General features: G+C 40.0%; 1 protein-coding gene across 1 annotated transcript; it reads right to left on the reverse strand.

Moving 5' to 3' along the window:
- Positions 1-8,057: 8,057 nt before the first annotated feature.
- LOC142178394 (indole-3-acetic acid-amido synthetase GH3.6-like) lies at positions 8,058-8,555 on the reverse strand. Its single transcript, XM_075247734.1, has one exon. The coding sequence runs from the start codon at positions 8,553-8,555 to the stop codon at positions 8,058-8,060; it is 498 nt and encodes a 165-aa protein (XP_075103835.1).
- Positions 8,556-16,415: the final 7,860 nt, after the last annotated feature.

Below are 16,415 nucleotides of genomic sequence, written 5' to 3' on the forward strand. Positions count from 1 at the left end.
ATTATTTGTGATGGCGTCCCTTTTGCCTGGGGACGCTGCATTTCATGCCCGCAGGTCCCGATAGACAGGTCGAGAGTCCTCCAAGTAGGCTATCAGCTCAGCGGAAGATGTTGGTGCGCTCCATTTGCTTTGGAGTTTCTTATTTGGTCAGTATGATTCGGACGTGTATTGTTTAGTATGGCGGGGCCCTGTCCCGGCCTTTATGGTATTTATCTACTCTTAGAGGCTTGTAGACATATGCCATGTATGTAAAAGATTGTATGGCCTTGTCGGCCTATGTTTAGTGTACGAGTGATCATTTTGGTCTTATAGGCCCAAGTTGGTATTACATGTTTTATTATAGTTATCCTACAGCAGCCTTTCCGTCTCATTTACCTATGATAGTATGATAATAATGATACGTTACGTTGGTACTCGGTTGAGTTAGGCATCGGGAGCCCGTCGCGGCCCTACGGTTTGAGTTGTGACAGAAATGGTATCAGAGCAGTTCTGTCCTAGGAAGTCTACAAGTTGTGTTTAGTAGAGTCTTGTTTATGGATATGTTGTGCACCACACTTATAAGCAGGAGGCTACAGGGCATTTAGGACTGTCACTCTTTCTTCTTATTCTAGATCGTGTAGTAGATCTCAGTTGTAAGAAATTTAAATTCCTAAATTCTATTTTATTCGTTATACAACGACATCTACATCCAGAAAGACAGTTGGTAAGAGATTGAATGTGGCTGTGGAAGAGTTGAGTCAGAGGAACTCGATTTTGCGTCATGCTTATGATGAGTAAATGTAAGGCCTTCAGTAGATATGTGTGTACTACGATGTGTGAGCCTCTTGATAAGGAGCCCTAAGGCATGAATGTCTATCTACCCCTATGGTAAAAAGCAACGAGAGAATCAGAAGGTAGATACAAGTTTCAACAAGTAAAAGAAGCTAGGTGAAGAAGGATACGAGGTACCCAGTTAGTGAAGATTATCTGAATTTACAATTCATGCAGAGAAATATAAGCATTCTAAGTTACTTTCAATAATAACAAAGATATATTCACTTGACAACACCCATTTCAGTTATGCCATGTGGGAGCTAACAAATATACTTTTAGAGAAGGACGGGATATCGGCATCCAGCTGGGGATAGAGTAATCCAAAATTCTGGATGGATTGTTATCATTAGCTCACATTTACAAGGGATATTGCAAATGTGGTAATGGTTCTCCTTGTGATACACCCAGATGGTGCACTCTAGAATAGTACAATCAGATATGAATACTAGAATGTTCAGAAATTTTAGAAAATTGGCATTGGAATCCTAGAAGGGATAAATATTTACCTTTGTATGGCTCTCGTCCCTAGTAAAGAGAGATTGTTAGGCGACCCGAAGAGCCAATGAGTTGAATCAAGGGGCATAAAGTGAAAGAATATTTTGAAGAAGTTTTCATAATAAGGTGATAGACAGAAATATTAGCAGGAGAATAAGAAGAAAGTAAATGAAGCATTATGAGTAAGATGTGATAAATGGATGATAACGGTAAATCAAAACATGACAAGACTACAGATTCTATAGTCAAGTGAAGGAAAGGACAAGAAGTTACAAGCCTTGAGACAATAAAAGAGTATAAGCCATAAAGATTTCGAGAAATGAGTTGGTGACCCATACATGATTACCAGAAGGAAAAGTTAGACCCCCAGAGTAATAAAAATTAGTATGGGCTAGTGAATAAGATAAACTGAACATGAATTCGGGACCAAAGGATTTGATAATAGTTGACATCGTGAGAATTTCATAGATCGCGTTCCGGGCGATAATTGAATGGACAATAGAAGGATAACTTTTAAAGGTCATTCAGGAAGACGTTTCCCTAAAACAAGCATTGTGAGCAGAGTTAAGTTTAAGGGACTAAGTGTGCCAGTTACACTAGGTGTCACCTTTGGGTGTAAGAAATTAAATTATCCCTAGTACAGAAGGGTTACTGCAAGGCAAGTAAAAGTCCGTGAAGATGTGAAAAGACGCCAAATATGAAGAGGTAAAACATTTATAGGTAAATCTTCATAGCAATAAATGTTAGTACTCCCCTAAATGGGGGAAGATGGTGTGATATGGTATTAAGTCGGAGTTATGTGGTTAAGGTAACTATGGAATAGTAAAAGAAGAATGTGGTAGAAAGGCGAAAGGAATGAGGTTGCATTTTTTTTAGATCCTACGGATATGATACGACTCCAGAACATTATGTAAGCATGACGACGGGGAGAGGCAGTAAGGGTTCCATCACTAGATGTTATAGATAAATAAGTGCAAATGAATACTGGATACATAAGGAGCCAATGTGCGGGATAAGTTAAGACAAAGGATATAACCCAAGGGAGATTACGCAGAATATAGATATGAGAATGGACTAACGTGTAGTTAGTAGTTGATTCAGGAAGAGTCTAGCCATGTCTAAACAAGAGGAAACAGACAAATCAGCAGGTTATGCAAGATAAACATAGCAAAATCCAACATAAGGAATTCAGTCTCGCAAATATGATGATATCGTAATCCTTGAGAAATATTCAGATAAGAGTTGGGGTTGTTAAAGATACTGTATAAGTGTTACAAAAAAAAAAAAAATGGTGCCACTAAGAAGACAGTCAAAAAAATTTCAGTTCAGAATCAACCTTACGAGCACAAGGGCGCGGAGGTAAGTAATTAAGGATAATTATAGGCGAGTAAGAACGTCAAAAATTCTTTCGGGTATACGATGTAATAAGCTCGCAACATTACAGAAGTCAAAGGGTCTCTCTTAAGTACTACAAAGAAAGACTAGCTGAAGGAATAAGGAAGAAGACTTCAACTTAAGCATAGTGACATAAGGAAGAAATGGTCTTGTAACAACAGTCTCATAACAACATTGTATGCATTCCATAAGAAAGTGGCACATATCGTGGCTAATGAACGGGAAAAAAAAAAATCAAAAGATGATATTTGAAATCATATGAGTTACAGGAAATACTAGTATTTGTGGGCAATGAGATAATACATGTATTCATGCAACAAGTGAAAGAACGACCATAAAAAGTAATTGTGTATGTTTAAAGACAACTAAGAAAGCACGAGAAGAATTATCCGACCCACGATTTAGAGTTAGCCGCGGTGATTCATACACTAAAGATGTGGAGGAACTATTTGTATGGCATTCATGTTGATATCTATACATATCATAAGCGCCTTCAATATAGCTTCAATCAAAAGGAATTGAATTTACGCCAAAGGAGATGGTTGGAGCTACTGAAAGACTATGATGTTGATATTTTATACCATTTGGGGAAGGCGAATGTAGTAGCCGACGCCCTCAGCCGTAGATCTAAGGGTAGCCTCTCATATTTACAGCCAGAGAACTGTGGGATAGCCCATGAGATTCATCAGCTAGCTAGTCTTGGAGTTCGATTACGGGACTCAGGTGATACCAGAGTTACTATTCAGGACACGACAACATCCTCTTTAGTAACTGAAGTGAAGGAACGCCAGTATGAGGATCCTGTGCTAAATCATTACAGAGATACATCCCCTCAAAATAAGAATACACCATTTGAGATTACAGGAGATTGAGTCCTCAGATATCGAGGTCGATTATGTGTTCTAATGTGGCAGGGTTGCGCCAGCAGGTTATGGGAGAAGCTCACTATTCTCGTTATTCTATTTATCTAGGAGCGACAAATATGTATCATGATATCGGGGGAATATACTTGTGGGACGAAATGAAGAAGAATATAGCAGAGTTTGTTGCTCAGTGCCCTAATTGTCAGCAGGTTAAGATTGAGCATCAGAAACCCGGTGGATTGTTATAGGCTATAGAGATTTCGACTTGGAAATGGGAAGTGATTAATATAGATTTCATCATAGGCTTACCTCGTACCCAACGTAAGTTCGATGCTATATGGGTTATTGTCGATAGACTTACAAAAGCAGCTCATTTTGTCTGTCAGGACTACTTACTCCGCAGAGGATTATGCAAGGCTTTACATTAGGGAGATAGTACGACTTCATGGTGTCCCTATATCTATTATCTCAGATAGAGGTGCTCAGTTTACAACTAATTTCTGGAGGTCCTTTCAAAAGGATTGGGGACTCAGGTAAGTCTTAGTACAATACTTCATCCTCAGACAGACGGTCAGGTTGAACGTACTATTCAGATATTGGAGGATATGCTACAGGCTTGTGTGATGGACTTCACAGGTAGCTGGGATGATCATCTTCCACCTATTGAGTTTTCATATAATAATATTTATCATTCCACTATTCAGATGGCTCCATACGAAGCTCTTTACGGACAAAAGTGTAGGTATCATATAGGATGGTTCGAGATTGGGGAAACTAAGTTAGTAGGACCAGAGTTGGTACAACAGAAAGTTGAGAAGATTAAGCTTATAAGGGAAAGGCTATTAGCAGCTCAGAGTCGTCAGAAGTCCTATGCAGATAATCGACGACGAGACTTGGAGTTTCAGGTAGATGATTGGGTATTCCTAAAGGTATCACTGATGAAAGGCGTTGTGAGATTCGGTAAGAAAGGAAAACTAAGCCCTCGGTACATTGGACCTTATAAGATTATACGCAGAGTAGGCCAAGTAGCATATGAGTTAGACTTGCCTTCCAAATCGGAGTTTGTACTTCCAGTATTTCATGTATCTATACTCCGTATGTGTATTTGAGATCCCTCCAAAGTCATTCCAGTTGACGATGTTCAGTTTACATAGAAACTATCATATGAAGAAGCTCTCGTTGCTATACTAGATAGACAAGTTCGGAGATTAAGAACTAAGTATGTAGCTTCGATTAAAGTACTTTGGATTAACAATAATGTGGAGGAGATGACTTGGAAAGCTGAAGAAGAAATGAATACTAGGTATCCTCACTTGTTTCCACTTCCGGAGAAGGATCGGACCGAGATATCACAGCCTTTAGGTACGTATATGGTACTTGATTCTTATGTTAGTTACTGTTATTGGTCGTGTGAGGCAATTGGTGTTATTGATGATTGTGGCCCTGTGTAGCTTTGTATAAAAAAAATATATTTCGTGTGCTATATGAGGTCCTTTTGGGACATATTATATACCAAATTAAAGGTCTTGGAATTTAGTTTCTAACACACTTAACCGTTCATTCATACAACACCCGGATAAAAGGTTATAAGCGTTGGAAGAAGGGCCAATCATAGGATGCCAAGTAGTACCTTTTTGACTTTTAAAAAAATAGAATATTTACATCCCATCTCGTCTCTTTCTCCATTTTTCCAGAGAGATCGCCCAAATAACACACCTAACTTTACTCCTAAGCTCTATGCAAGAGCTTCAAACAAGGTTATCATCCCGGGCACGAAATCAAGAAGCGATAACGTTAAAACGATCCCTACGACTTAAGTATCACTATATCGCCTCTTTTTTTCTTTGTAGTTTGAGTTTTGGAAGGTACTTCATAGTTAATAAAATGTGTACTTTCTGTATTTAAGTGTTTAAATATCAAGGAATGTTGATAAATTTATTTCCTAATAGTTAGAACTCATGGGACGGTGATCGAAAGTCGTGAGTTTGAATTATTTGACTTGTAGTAGACTGTTTTGTGGGTTGTTTCGTGCTGCCTTTGGGCTGTATATTTTTCTACTGTTTAATAGAGTTTTGGAGGACAAATGGTGTGGAGAAACACCACATAGTGACGTATTGGTGGGCTGTTTGTTCGTCGTTACATTATTTTAAATTGTTTGACACTACTTTGGTTGTCGTTTTATGTATGAAGTGATTAGGGTGTGTGGGCTATTTTGTGGTATATTGTGATGGAGATAAGGTTGTAAAATGATGCTTACATATTTTTATTGTTGTGTTCTTGTTGTTGTTGGTATATGGTATTGGAGGAGGGCCTAGTTACAGGGGAGATGATGCCCAAATTTACGTAAACGAGCTACTAGTTTAAGTTGCGGACTTAGCCTTTACTCAACACTGATTTTAAATCTCCTTATGCTATGGTAGATTGAGTTGAGTTGTTTGAAGAATTTATTGGAAGGTCTTAATGACTCAATGGAGTTAAGGTATGTTAAGGCTATCCCTCCTTTCTTTTTGGCATGATCCAAATGATACAAACGAAACGAGCAAAATACGCAACTTTCATAAATTACTCTATTCATAGAAATACTAGTGGTGTCTATATTCTTGATTCCTCATTTGAATTATATCCTATGTTCATGGGTCTCAAAAAAATACGTATTTGATAAAGTTTGTCCGAAAGACATATTGATTTTATGATATTCAAGAAATTGTACTAACGTATTTCTTATGCATTTTATGCATTTATACACGTACATTGACCCATGACCAGAAGGCGTTATATTCGCGTATATTATATGTATATGGGATATGAGAAAAGGTTATGGCGTTATATACGCACCACCACCTGCTCAGCTGGTATACGTTGATGATATGATGGGATGCCCTCAGAGGCTTGATGATGTTATGAATGCATATACCTATGCATGGTATGACATTTATACGCATATGCATGACATTATAATATTAAATGATTCACAGAGCTATTCAGACTTACATATCGAGTCTTTTACTCCATATTTCTCTCATGTCTATTATTTACTAATTTTCATTCCTTATATACTCGGTACATTATTTGTGATGACGTCCCTTTTGCCTGGGGACGCTCCGTTTCATCCCCGCAGGTCCCGATAGACAGGTCGAGAGTCCTCCAAGTAGGCTATCAGCTCAGCGGAAGATGTTGGTGCGTTCCATTTGCTTTGGAGTTTCTTATTTGGCCAGTATGATTTGGACGTGTATTGTTTAGTATGGCGGGGACCTGTCCCGACCTTTATGGTATTTATCTACTCTTAGAGGCTTGTAGACATATGCCATGTATGTAAAAGTTTGTATGGCCTTGTCGGCCTATGTTTAGTGTACGAGTGATCATTTTGGTCTTATAGGCCGAAGTTGGTATTACATGTTTTATTCTAGTTATCCTACGACAACCTTTCTGTTTCATTTACCTATGATAGTATGATAAGAAGTATACGTTACGTTGGTACTCGGTTGAGTTAGGCATCGGGTGCCCGTCGTAGCCCTACGATTTTGGTTGTGACAGGTTCAACTGAGGGCCATGGCAAATAAACATAATACGTTTGAGGTGTCCAAGACTCGAAAGGCAGAGTTGCAAGAATTGTTTTGCTCTATGTTGTAAGCTAAAGATAGGTCTTGACATCAATCTCTCTATCTTCGTTTCATTTGTAGTGTTATATGAAACATACATTGGAATGCTTACAAGTTTTTTTTTGGTAAAGGAAAAGAGGAAGAAGTAGAGCTCTATATGTTAAAGGGTGAACTATCAAATGATGTTCACACGATCAACTGTACAGATAAAAGAAGCTTGCTTACATAGAAACATTTGAAAGAATTTAGCAAACCCTTGATTGATTCTAATCAGGGGTTATCTTATTTCGTTCTTCAGGTTGCAACCAACAAGTCATTTTTTTAATTGGGGTTGCAACTTACAAGTCTTTCTGTTATATTACCCTAGCAATTTGGAATCTTTCGTTTTAAAGCTTGTAAATGTTTGCCAATCTAGTTTTTTAACACTTTTGCAGTAGTTTTCTCCTAATGTTACTGTTTATTTTGTACTACTTGATACATTGTTGTTTCTCACTTGAGAGACTTGTAAACTTATGCCATGAGAATCCTAGAAAATCTTAGGCCTTGTGCCAACAATATGGATTTTTTCCTAATCATTCGTCCAACCCGCCCAACAGTACACTGTTTTTTCCCCTAAACATTACACGGGTTGAGTGAGCTAAGACCATTTAACCCACACTAAAAGTGTTAACTTTTTCTCCTCATATATGTCTGCACTGAACTTCTCAACACAATAAAATTATTATAGATAACAAGTGTCGTGTATTATTTGTGACAAATACAAAGCCATACCATGTTCATGAAAGACTAACTTGGTTAGGATGATTTTGATTTACTAAAATAATCCACAAATGGTTGTCTTTTTTCTGCATAGTGAATGAAGATACAAGCATAGAAATTGGAAGCTTGACATTCAATTCGTGTTGTCCCATTTCTTGTAGCCAGGAACCCATTTTGGACACATGGGACTGAAGTAGCTGGACACGACCCTAGAATTCAATAGCTCAATAAGGGGTGCATTTTTCACATAAAGGGGTGTCTTGTATTGGTTCATGGAAGCACCTAAGCTAATGCGATAGTCCATGAGCTTGTCAAAAGTTCCAATTTCCACCACCCTGATTTCTAGAGGCCCGATGGATTTATCAGACGCACGGCCCTGGAGGTAGAGGATGTTTAGAGATTCTTCAATTGTGAGGCAACAATCTTCAAAGATTGAAGGAGGAATTGGGGTAGAGCCTTTCCCACTCGGCTCCCAGAATAGTACAAAGTGGCTCGAAATGGTGGTAATGTTGACATAGCTGGTGTACTCGGTTACATGTGCATCAAATGGCATCATACTGTCCACAACATTTTTAACTGCATTTTGTAGCTCAACTTCATTAGACAACTCATCATCAACGCACAAGATCATATTTTCTCGGTGTTGCGACCAAACACACTCACCCAAGTATACGTGGTCGTCAAGTAATAGAGCAGTGAGTAGAGTATCGTTCCCATGATGACTTGTGAGTAACTTTTGACTGATTCAAACTCAAACAACTTATCGATTCAAGATATTTATCACAAAATATGGGTTTGACTAATTTACTACCTAAGAAACTATCAAGCAATGAAATAACTAGAAATCAACCATAACACTTAAGCAATTTTGGTTAACAACACAGAATATCAACAATTCTTACACACACATAGCACTTGACTCACTCAAGACGGTTCTGTGCAACTCTCAAGTCAAGCAAGCATAGCAAGTTGAGAATTTTTAAGCACTAATGCACTGGGTGGCATACAAGTCAACCACTGAGAAAAATGCGTCAAAGAGTAGGCTACTTAATTTACTTGGGCATTACAATTCAAATCAGATATTCAGGAAGACAGAGGCATGCCATAACTTAACGTGCCAATACCAAACATGTCAACAGGTACCTCAAAAGAATAATAAAATAAAATAAAACAAAACACCTGGTTTGAGCTACAACCTTGGAAAAGAACCGGCGTCCAGAGAAAAATCAAGGGATACTACCTAACTATCCCAAAAAAAAGAAATCTTTTTGCTATTTTTAATCAGACTGTAATCCCTCAAGGAAATTGTCCAACAGATCCATCTTCGGAAAAAGTTCGAGCTTTTTCTATTTTTTTTACTAGCTAATTAGAATATGTTAGTTCTAAACTAATCTAAAAAGTAAAAAGAACAAAAAAATTGATATAATTACAAGTCAATAAGTATTCCCCCACCCCCACACTAAAACAATGCATAGTCCCTGATGCATAACAAATTCAAAACAAAGTAAGGTGGAAAGAAAGAATTCCCTGCTAGTCGGAGTCCGCCTCTTCAGAATGCCCACCAGCTGCGGCTCTGGGCTCATCATCATCCCCTAAGGGCACCAAATACATGAGCCTTGTAACTTCATCATCATCCTCATCCTCATCATCAGATCCCTTGTAAGTGTTCTCATCCTCAGACAGATGGATGGGATTGCCCGGTGCTATGCCCAACATCTCCTTAGAAGAACTGGAGAGATCATTTCGCAATTGCATGTGCTCCTCATGTGACACCCCTAGCCTGCTCATTATAACATTGAGGGAACTGTAAAGATACCTGTTGAAATTTTCGTCCCTCTCATTCCTTGCAACCTGGGTAAGCATTGATGTGGACTCTAGCAAGGATGTGATGTCTAGCAATACCTTGGGTGCCTTTACTACCTCATCATAACCAGGGTACTCTGGTACCCCACGGGATAGCATGTACTGCATCAGGATGTTTCCAAAGAAGAACCTTTTGATCCTCCCTCCAAAACGGGTGCGAGCCATCTCCCCAAGCATGAGCTCACCCATATTTATGTGTCGGCCGGTCATCAGAAAGTAGATCACACACACTCGAGCTCGAGTGCATTCGCTGTTATGCTCAACAGGCATTAATCTAGCCTGCACAAAATTTTCTCATACCTTAGCCGTCTTGTTGAAGTCGAACTGGAGAATCTCAAGGTGGGCATTTCCCTTAGTCCGCGTCCACCTCGCATTAGAATCAACGCCACAAAGTGTGTGATATATTGCCTGGTAGCATGGACTTTTGACGAACTTATGTAGCCTCCGTAGATTAGGGCTATCAACTCCCAAGAAGTCACACAAGGATCGCCTATCCATTGGTATATCTTTTCCTCTGACTCATGACTGGAACAGTCCCTCGTTCCAATTGTCATATAGCTCTCGTACCATGCTCATATTTGCAGGGCCCGGACATTCTTTGAGCTTATCCATCTTCATATCTACCAACCGGTCAAGTATATCCGGAAAGTTCCTTTCTAAAACCTTTACATTAATCCCCATTTTGGAGACATATATCTCATATGGAACAAAATTATCATGCCATTTGATGGCTTCATCTCGAACTAATTCCACCCGAAGTCGTGGTGGCCTTGTCGACCCGTTAGCAATTTGCTTTCCCTTAGCTTGCCGGGAAGAACCCTCACCTTGATTACGTTTTTTGGGAGGGGGAGCAGTTGTGGAGGAATTCCCCACCCCTTTTTCCTTTGGCAACACTGACACAAGCCATAGCAACTTTTGAGTCTTGAGATGGAAGTGAGCAAGAAAGATTTATGAATTTGAGAATAAAGGGAAGAGAGCAGCGGTGAGAGAGGGCAGCGATGAGAGAGATGGGGGTTTTGGGTGAGAGTTAGTTTAATTTAATTGGGGGAAAGGTTAGGGTAACTAGGTATGGGTAAGGTTATGTGTGTATATGGGTAATTGGGTCAGGTTATATGGGTTGGGTCAGTAAAAAATTAAACCAAGAAAACGGAAAAAAAAAATTATACCTTACCTGACCCCCTAGCCCAGCGCCCCACGCTAGGGCTGGCGTTGGGGATTTTGATGACACTGGAAAGTGCGCGTGGGGTGCTAGCCTGGGTGCTCGTTCGCGATTTTTTTTTACTATAAATTCCCTCCTACCCGAGCACTCAATACATACATTATACACACCCCACACCATTCTCACCTATGATTTTTATAACTACAGAGAAAACAAAAATTAGTCTACTCTGACTAAAAGAAAAAAAAGAGCTAAGTTACGAAAGCAATAAAAATTGGGTTGCCTCCCAACAAGCGCCTGATTTAACGTCGCAGCACGACTCAACACGTTTTCAAGCATCGGCCAAGTCCACCGAGGTCTTATGACGTGCTATGTTACCACCCCAATAATATTTTATTCTCTGCCAATTTACCAAGAAGGTACCACTTGAGCTCGTATCACGCAATTCCACTGCTCCATGAGGCCTCACACTTACCACAACGAAAGGGCCTGTCCAATGAGACTTAAGCTTTCCAGGAAAAATCTTCAACCTCGAATTAAACAAGAGAACTTCTTGACCTGGCTTAAACTCGCAATGTTGGATGTTCTTGTCATGCCACCTCTTGGCCTTTTCTTTATACAATTTGGCATTTTCATACGCGTGCAATCTAAACTCATCAAGCTCGTTAAGTTGCAACAACCTCTTCCCAACGGCTGAGTCCATATCCATATTCAGCTTTTTAATTGCCCAATAGGCTTTGTGTTCAAGCTCGCCGTGCAAGTGGCACGCCTTCCCATAAACTAACTTATACGAAGAAGTACCTATGGGAGTCTTGTATGCAGTTCGATATGCCCATAATGCGTCGTCCAGCTTTCCGGCCCAGTCCTTTCTATTTCCACTTACTGTTTTCTCCAGAATCTGCTTCACCTCTCTGTTTGACACTTCCACTTGAGCACTCGTTTGGGGGTGATAGGCGGTGGCAACCTTGTGCTTAACTCCATACTTTTCTAGAACATTATTCAATAATTTGTTACATAAGTGAGTTCCTCCTTCACTTATCAACACCCTTGGAGTCCCAAAGCATGTGAAGATGTGCTTCTTTACAAAGTTTACCACTAACTTTGCGTCATTAGTAGGAAAAGCAATGGCATCCACCTACTTAGACACATAGTCGATCGCCACCAAGATGTACCTGTGACCATTAAAGTATGGGAATAGTCCCATGAAATCAATCCCCCAAACATCAAAGAGCTCTACTGCCAGAATATTTTGCAAAGGCATCTCGTGCTTCTTCGTGATTGTTCCGGTTCTTTGGCACCTGTCACACTTTTTAACAAAGGCGTGTGCATCCTTAAATAATTTTGGCCAGTAGAAACCCGATTGCAACACTTTTTGGGCAGTTTTTTCCCCACCATGGTGACCTCCATATGGATAAACATGACAGTCATGCAATATTGCGTTCATCTCCTCCTCAGGAACACACCTTCGTACCAACTGATCTGTGTATTGCTTATATAAGAAGGGCTCATCCAACATGTAGAGCCTCATATCATGTAGAAACCTTCTTCTTTTATCAGGTGTCAATTCTGGTAGCGTTACCCCACTTGCAATAAAATTCACATAATCTGCATACCACGGGACTTCACTCGAGTTGATTGCTAATAATTGCTCATCGGGAAATATTTCTTTGATCAAATCCCCCTCAGCTACATGGTTCCGATTTTCTAATTTGGACAAGTGATCAGCCACTTGATTCTCTGTTCCTTTTCGATCCCGGATCTCCAAGTCAAATTCTTGCAAGAGGAGGACCCAACGAATCAACATCGGCTTGGCATCTTTCTTTTCAAACAAGTATCTGATAGTTGAATGATGTGTATAGACGATGACTTTGGTTCCCACTAGATAGGATCTGAACTTGTCAAATGCCCACGCCACTGCAAGCAACTCTTTTTCAGTAACAGTGTAATTTATCTAGGCTGGATTCAGAGTTTTGCTCGCGTAATAAATAGAGTGAAAGATTATTTTCCCTCATTTGCCCCAAAACAGCTCTGATTGCTATGTCACTTGCATCGCACATCAACTCAAATGGCTGCGCCTAATCCGGGATAATGATAATTGGTCTAGTCACAAACCTTCCATTCAGCTCCTCAGATACTTTCAGACATGCATCATCAAACTTGAAGGGGATATCTTTCTCAAGAAGCCTGCACAAAGGAGAAGAAATTTTTGAAAAATCTTTAATGAAACGATGATAAAACCCTGCATGGCCCAAGAAGCTGCGAATGCCTTTGACGGATGTCGGTGGGGGCAATTTTTCAATTGCTTCCACCTTTGCTTTGTCCACCTGCAAACCATTTTTGGACACCTTGTGCCCCAAGACTATACCTTCACGTACCATGAAATGTCATTTTTCCTAGTTTAGTACCAAGTTTGTCTCTTCACACCTAGCAAGCACTTTATCAAGGTTCATTAAACAATTATCAATAGAGCACCCAAACACAGAAAAATCATCCATGAACACTTCTACAATTATTTCAACCATATCAGTAAAAATAACCATCATACACCTTTGAAAAGTTGCAGGTGCATTACAGAGACCAAAAGGCATTCTCTTAAATGCATATGTGCCATAGGGACATGTAAATGTAGTTTTCTCTTGGTCTTCTGTGGCTATAGCAATCTGATTATACCCCGAATAGCCATCTAGAAAATAGTAGTATTCCTGGCCAGCTAATCTATCAAGCATTTGGTCAATAAAGGGGAGGGGAAAGTGGTCCTTTCGGGTGGCATTGTTTAATTTTCTATAATCTATGCAAATTCTCCACCCAGTGACAGTTCTTGTGGGAATCAAGTCATTATTTTCATTAACCACTACAGTCATCCCCCTTTCTTAGGCACACATTGGACGGGGCTTACATAATTGCTATAAGAAATTAGAAATACAATACATGCATCAAGCCACTTAATCACTTCTTTTCTTACCACCTCTTTCATGATTGGATTTAGGCGGCGTTGTTGCTCTACACTTGGCTTGTGTCCGTCGTCCATGAGAATTTTATGCATGCAGAAAGCTGGACTAATGCCTCTAATGTCAGACATCGTCCACCCAGTTGCTCACTTGCGCTCACGTAGCACTCTCAATAGCTTTTCTTCCTGCAATTTAGACAAGTCAGAAGAAATAATAACAGGTAAAGTGTCAAAACTGCCAAAATAAGCATATTGAAGGTGAGGGGCAGGGGTTTAAGCTCCAATTTTGGAGCTTCTTCAATCGACGGCTTTGGAGGAGGCCCACTTGGCCTATTTCGGGGCTCAAAGGGGTTTACTCCCTGCATGTAAGCACAGGATGCATCTAGGATATGCATCATCTCCTCAACCTCATCATAAATCTCATCGAACAACATGAGTGCTTTCTCTAGAGAATCGTCTGGATATACACTCGAACCAAGAAGTTGCTCATCCACCTCCACACTAGATATCATTGAGAGCTCCTCATATTGGCGGGGAAGTTGGATCACCTTGTAGACATTAAATACTGCTTCCTCGTTGTCCACCCTCATAATTATTTTTTCCTCTCACACATTAATAATCGCATCACATGTAGCCAAGAGAGGTTGTCCCAATATGACCGTAACGTGTTCATCAGCCTCATAATCTATGATAATGAAGTCAACTGGGAAGATGAATTTCCCAATTTGCAGCAACACATCTTCAATCACTCATTCAGGGTAGGCTATGGATCTATCAGCTAGTTGCAACATCACAGTGGTTGGTCTTGGAGCTCCCAGACCCAATTGCTTGAACGAGGACAAGGGCATCAGATTTATGCTAGCCCCCAAATCACAAAGAGCACGACCCACATCGATATTACCAATTCACACAAGGATGGTGAAGCTGCCAGTATCTTTAAGCTTTTGAGGAAGCTTGTTTTGGACCCTTGAAGTGCACTCCTCAGTAAGTGCGACTATCTCAAATTCAGTCAATCTCCTTTTGTGAGCCATTATATCTTTTATGTACTTAGCATACTTTGTAATTTCATGAAGTACATCTACCAATGGAATATTCAATCGAACCTGGCTCAACATAGAGAGAAATTTATTGAACATGCGATCATCATTCTTCTTCTGCAATCTTTGGGGGAAAGGTGGTGGTGGCCTTGCAGACTCCGCGGGCTCTAAACTTGCATCATCTTTCTTTGACTCATGTGTTGCTTTAGGAATCAAATCCCCCTCAGATACAGGCTTATCCTTTCTCTTCTTTGGCACTTCTTCTAATTCCCTCCCGCTTCTGAGTGTAACTACATTAACTTGAGGGTTCTTCTCTGTATCACTAGGAAGAGTGCATGCATGCCTAATATTTTGATTCGATGCTAACTGCCTCATTTGCCTCTCAAGATTTCTGAAATCGGTTCTGAGTTGTTGATTGTCAAGCAACAACTTCTTTAACAAGTCATTCGTACTCTCTTCTATTTGTTGGGGTGGCTTCTGAGGTTGATTGAAATTTCCTTGGGGCCTATAATGATTCTGAGTCGGCTGATTTTCACCCCGTGAGAAGTTAGGATGATTCTTCCAATTTGGATTGTAAGTGTTCCCATATTGTGCATGTTAATTTATTGGACATCTACTTTGTTGCCCCACATAGTAGATAGATTTCGGATTCGTGGGGTACATGTCACTCGTGTGACTGTCACCACATAATTCGCAGCAAGTAGACATCTATTGTACATGTTGCATCTGTTGTATTTGGTGCATTGTCATTTTATTCATCTGATTTGCCAATTTTGCTATATCTGCTCTCATGGCTGAGAAGTCATCAAGCTCAATCACACCGGCTGGTTTCTGTTTAATTGCTCTTCGTGATTCCCCATCTCCTTGCCAATTATGATCATTAGCATTGAAGTTGTTTAGCAGGAGCTTGATTTTTTTATACGGCCTCTCCATGCAACTACCCCCACAAGCTGAGTCAAGATTCATCTTTGATGTCTCGTCTAGCCCATCAACGAAAGTATGACCCAACACCTCATCAGTCTGACAATGATGCGGGAAGTCTCTGAGTAGCTTTTTGTATCTTTCCCAACCTTGACGAAGTGTCTCGCTATCCCGTTGTTGGAACCCAAGAATCTGGCTCCTCAGCGACTTTGTCTTCTTAGTGGGGAAAAACTTAATTAAAAATTTCCTTGCTAGATCATCCTAAGTGTAAATTGAGTTTGCGGTCTCCTTTTTCATCCATTCCTTAGCTTCCCACAGTAGTGAAAAGGGAAACAGTGTCAGCCTGACATAGTCCTTGGAAACGTTCGGATAATTGTAAGTATACGTAATTTCCAAGAAATTCTGAATGTGCCTCTATGGGTCTTCATGAGATAGATCCACGTATTGCCCTGTGGATTGAATCAGTTGTACCATGTACTGTTTGAGTTCAAAATGCCTCGTGATATCAGGCTTCACAATAGCCTAAGTCATATTAGCAATATTGGGCCTTGCGACGTCTATCAC

This window comes from Nicotiana tabacum, chromosome 24 (assembly GCF_000715075.1).
Source record: "Nicotiana tabacum cultivar K326 chromosome 24, ASM71507v2, whole genome shotgun sequence".
Classification (NCBI taxonomy): Eukaryota; Viridiplantae; Streptophyta; class Magnoliopsida; order Solanales; family Solanaceae; genus Nicotiana; species Nicotiana tabacum.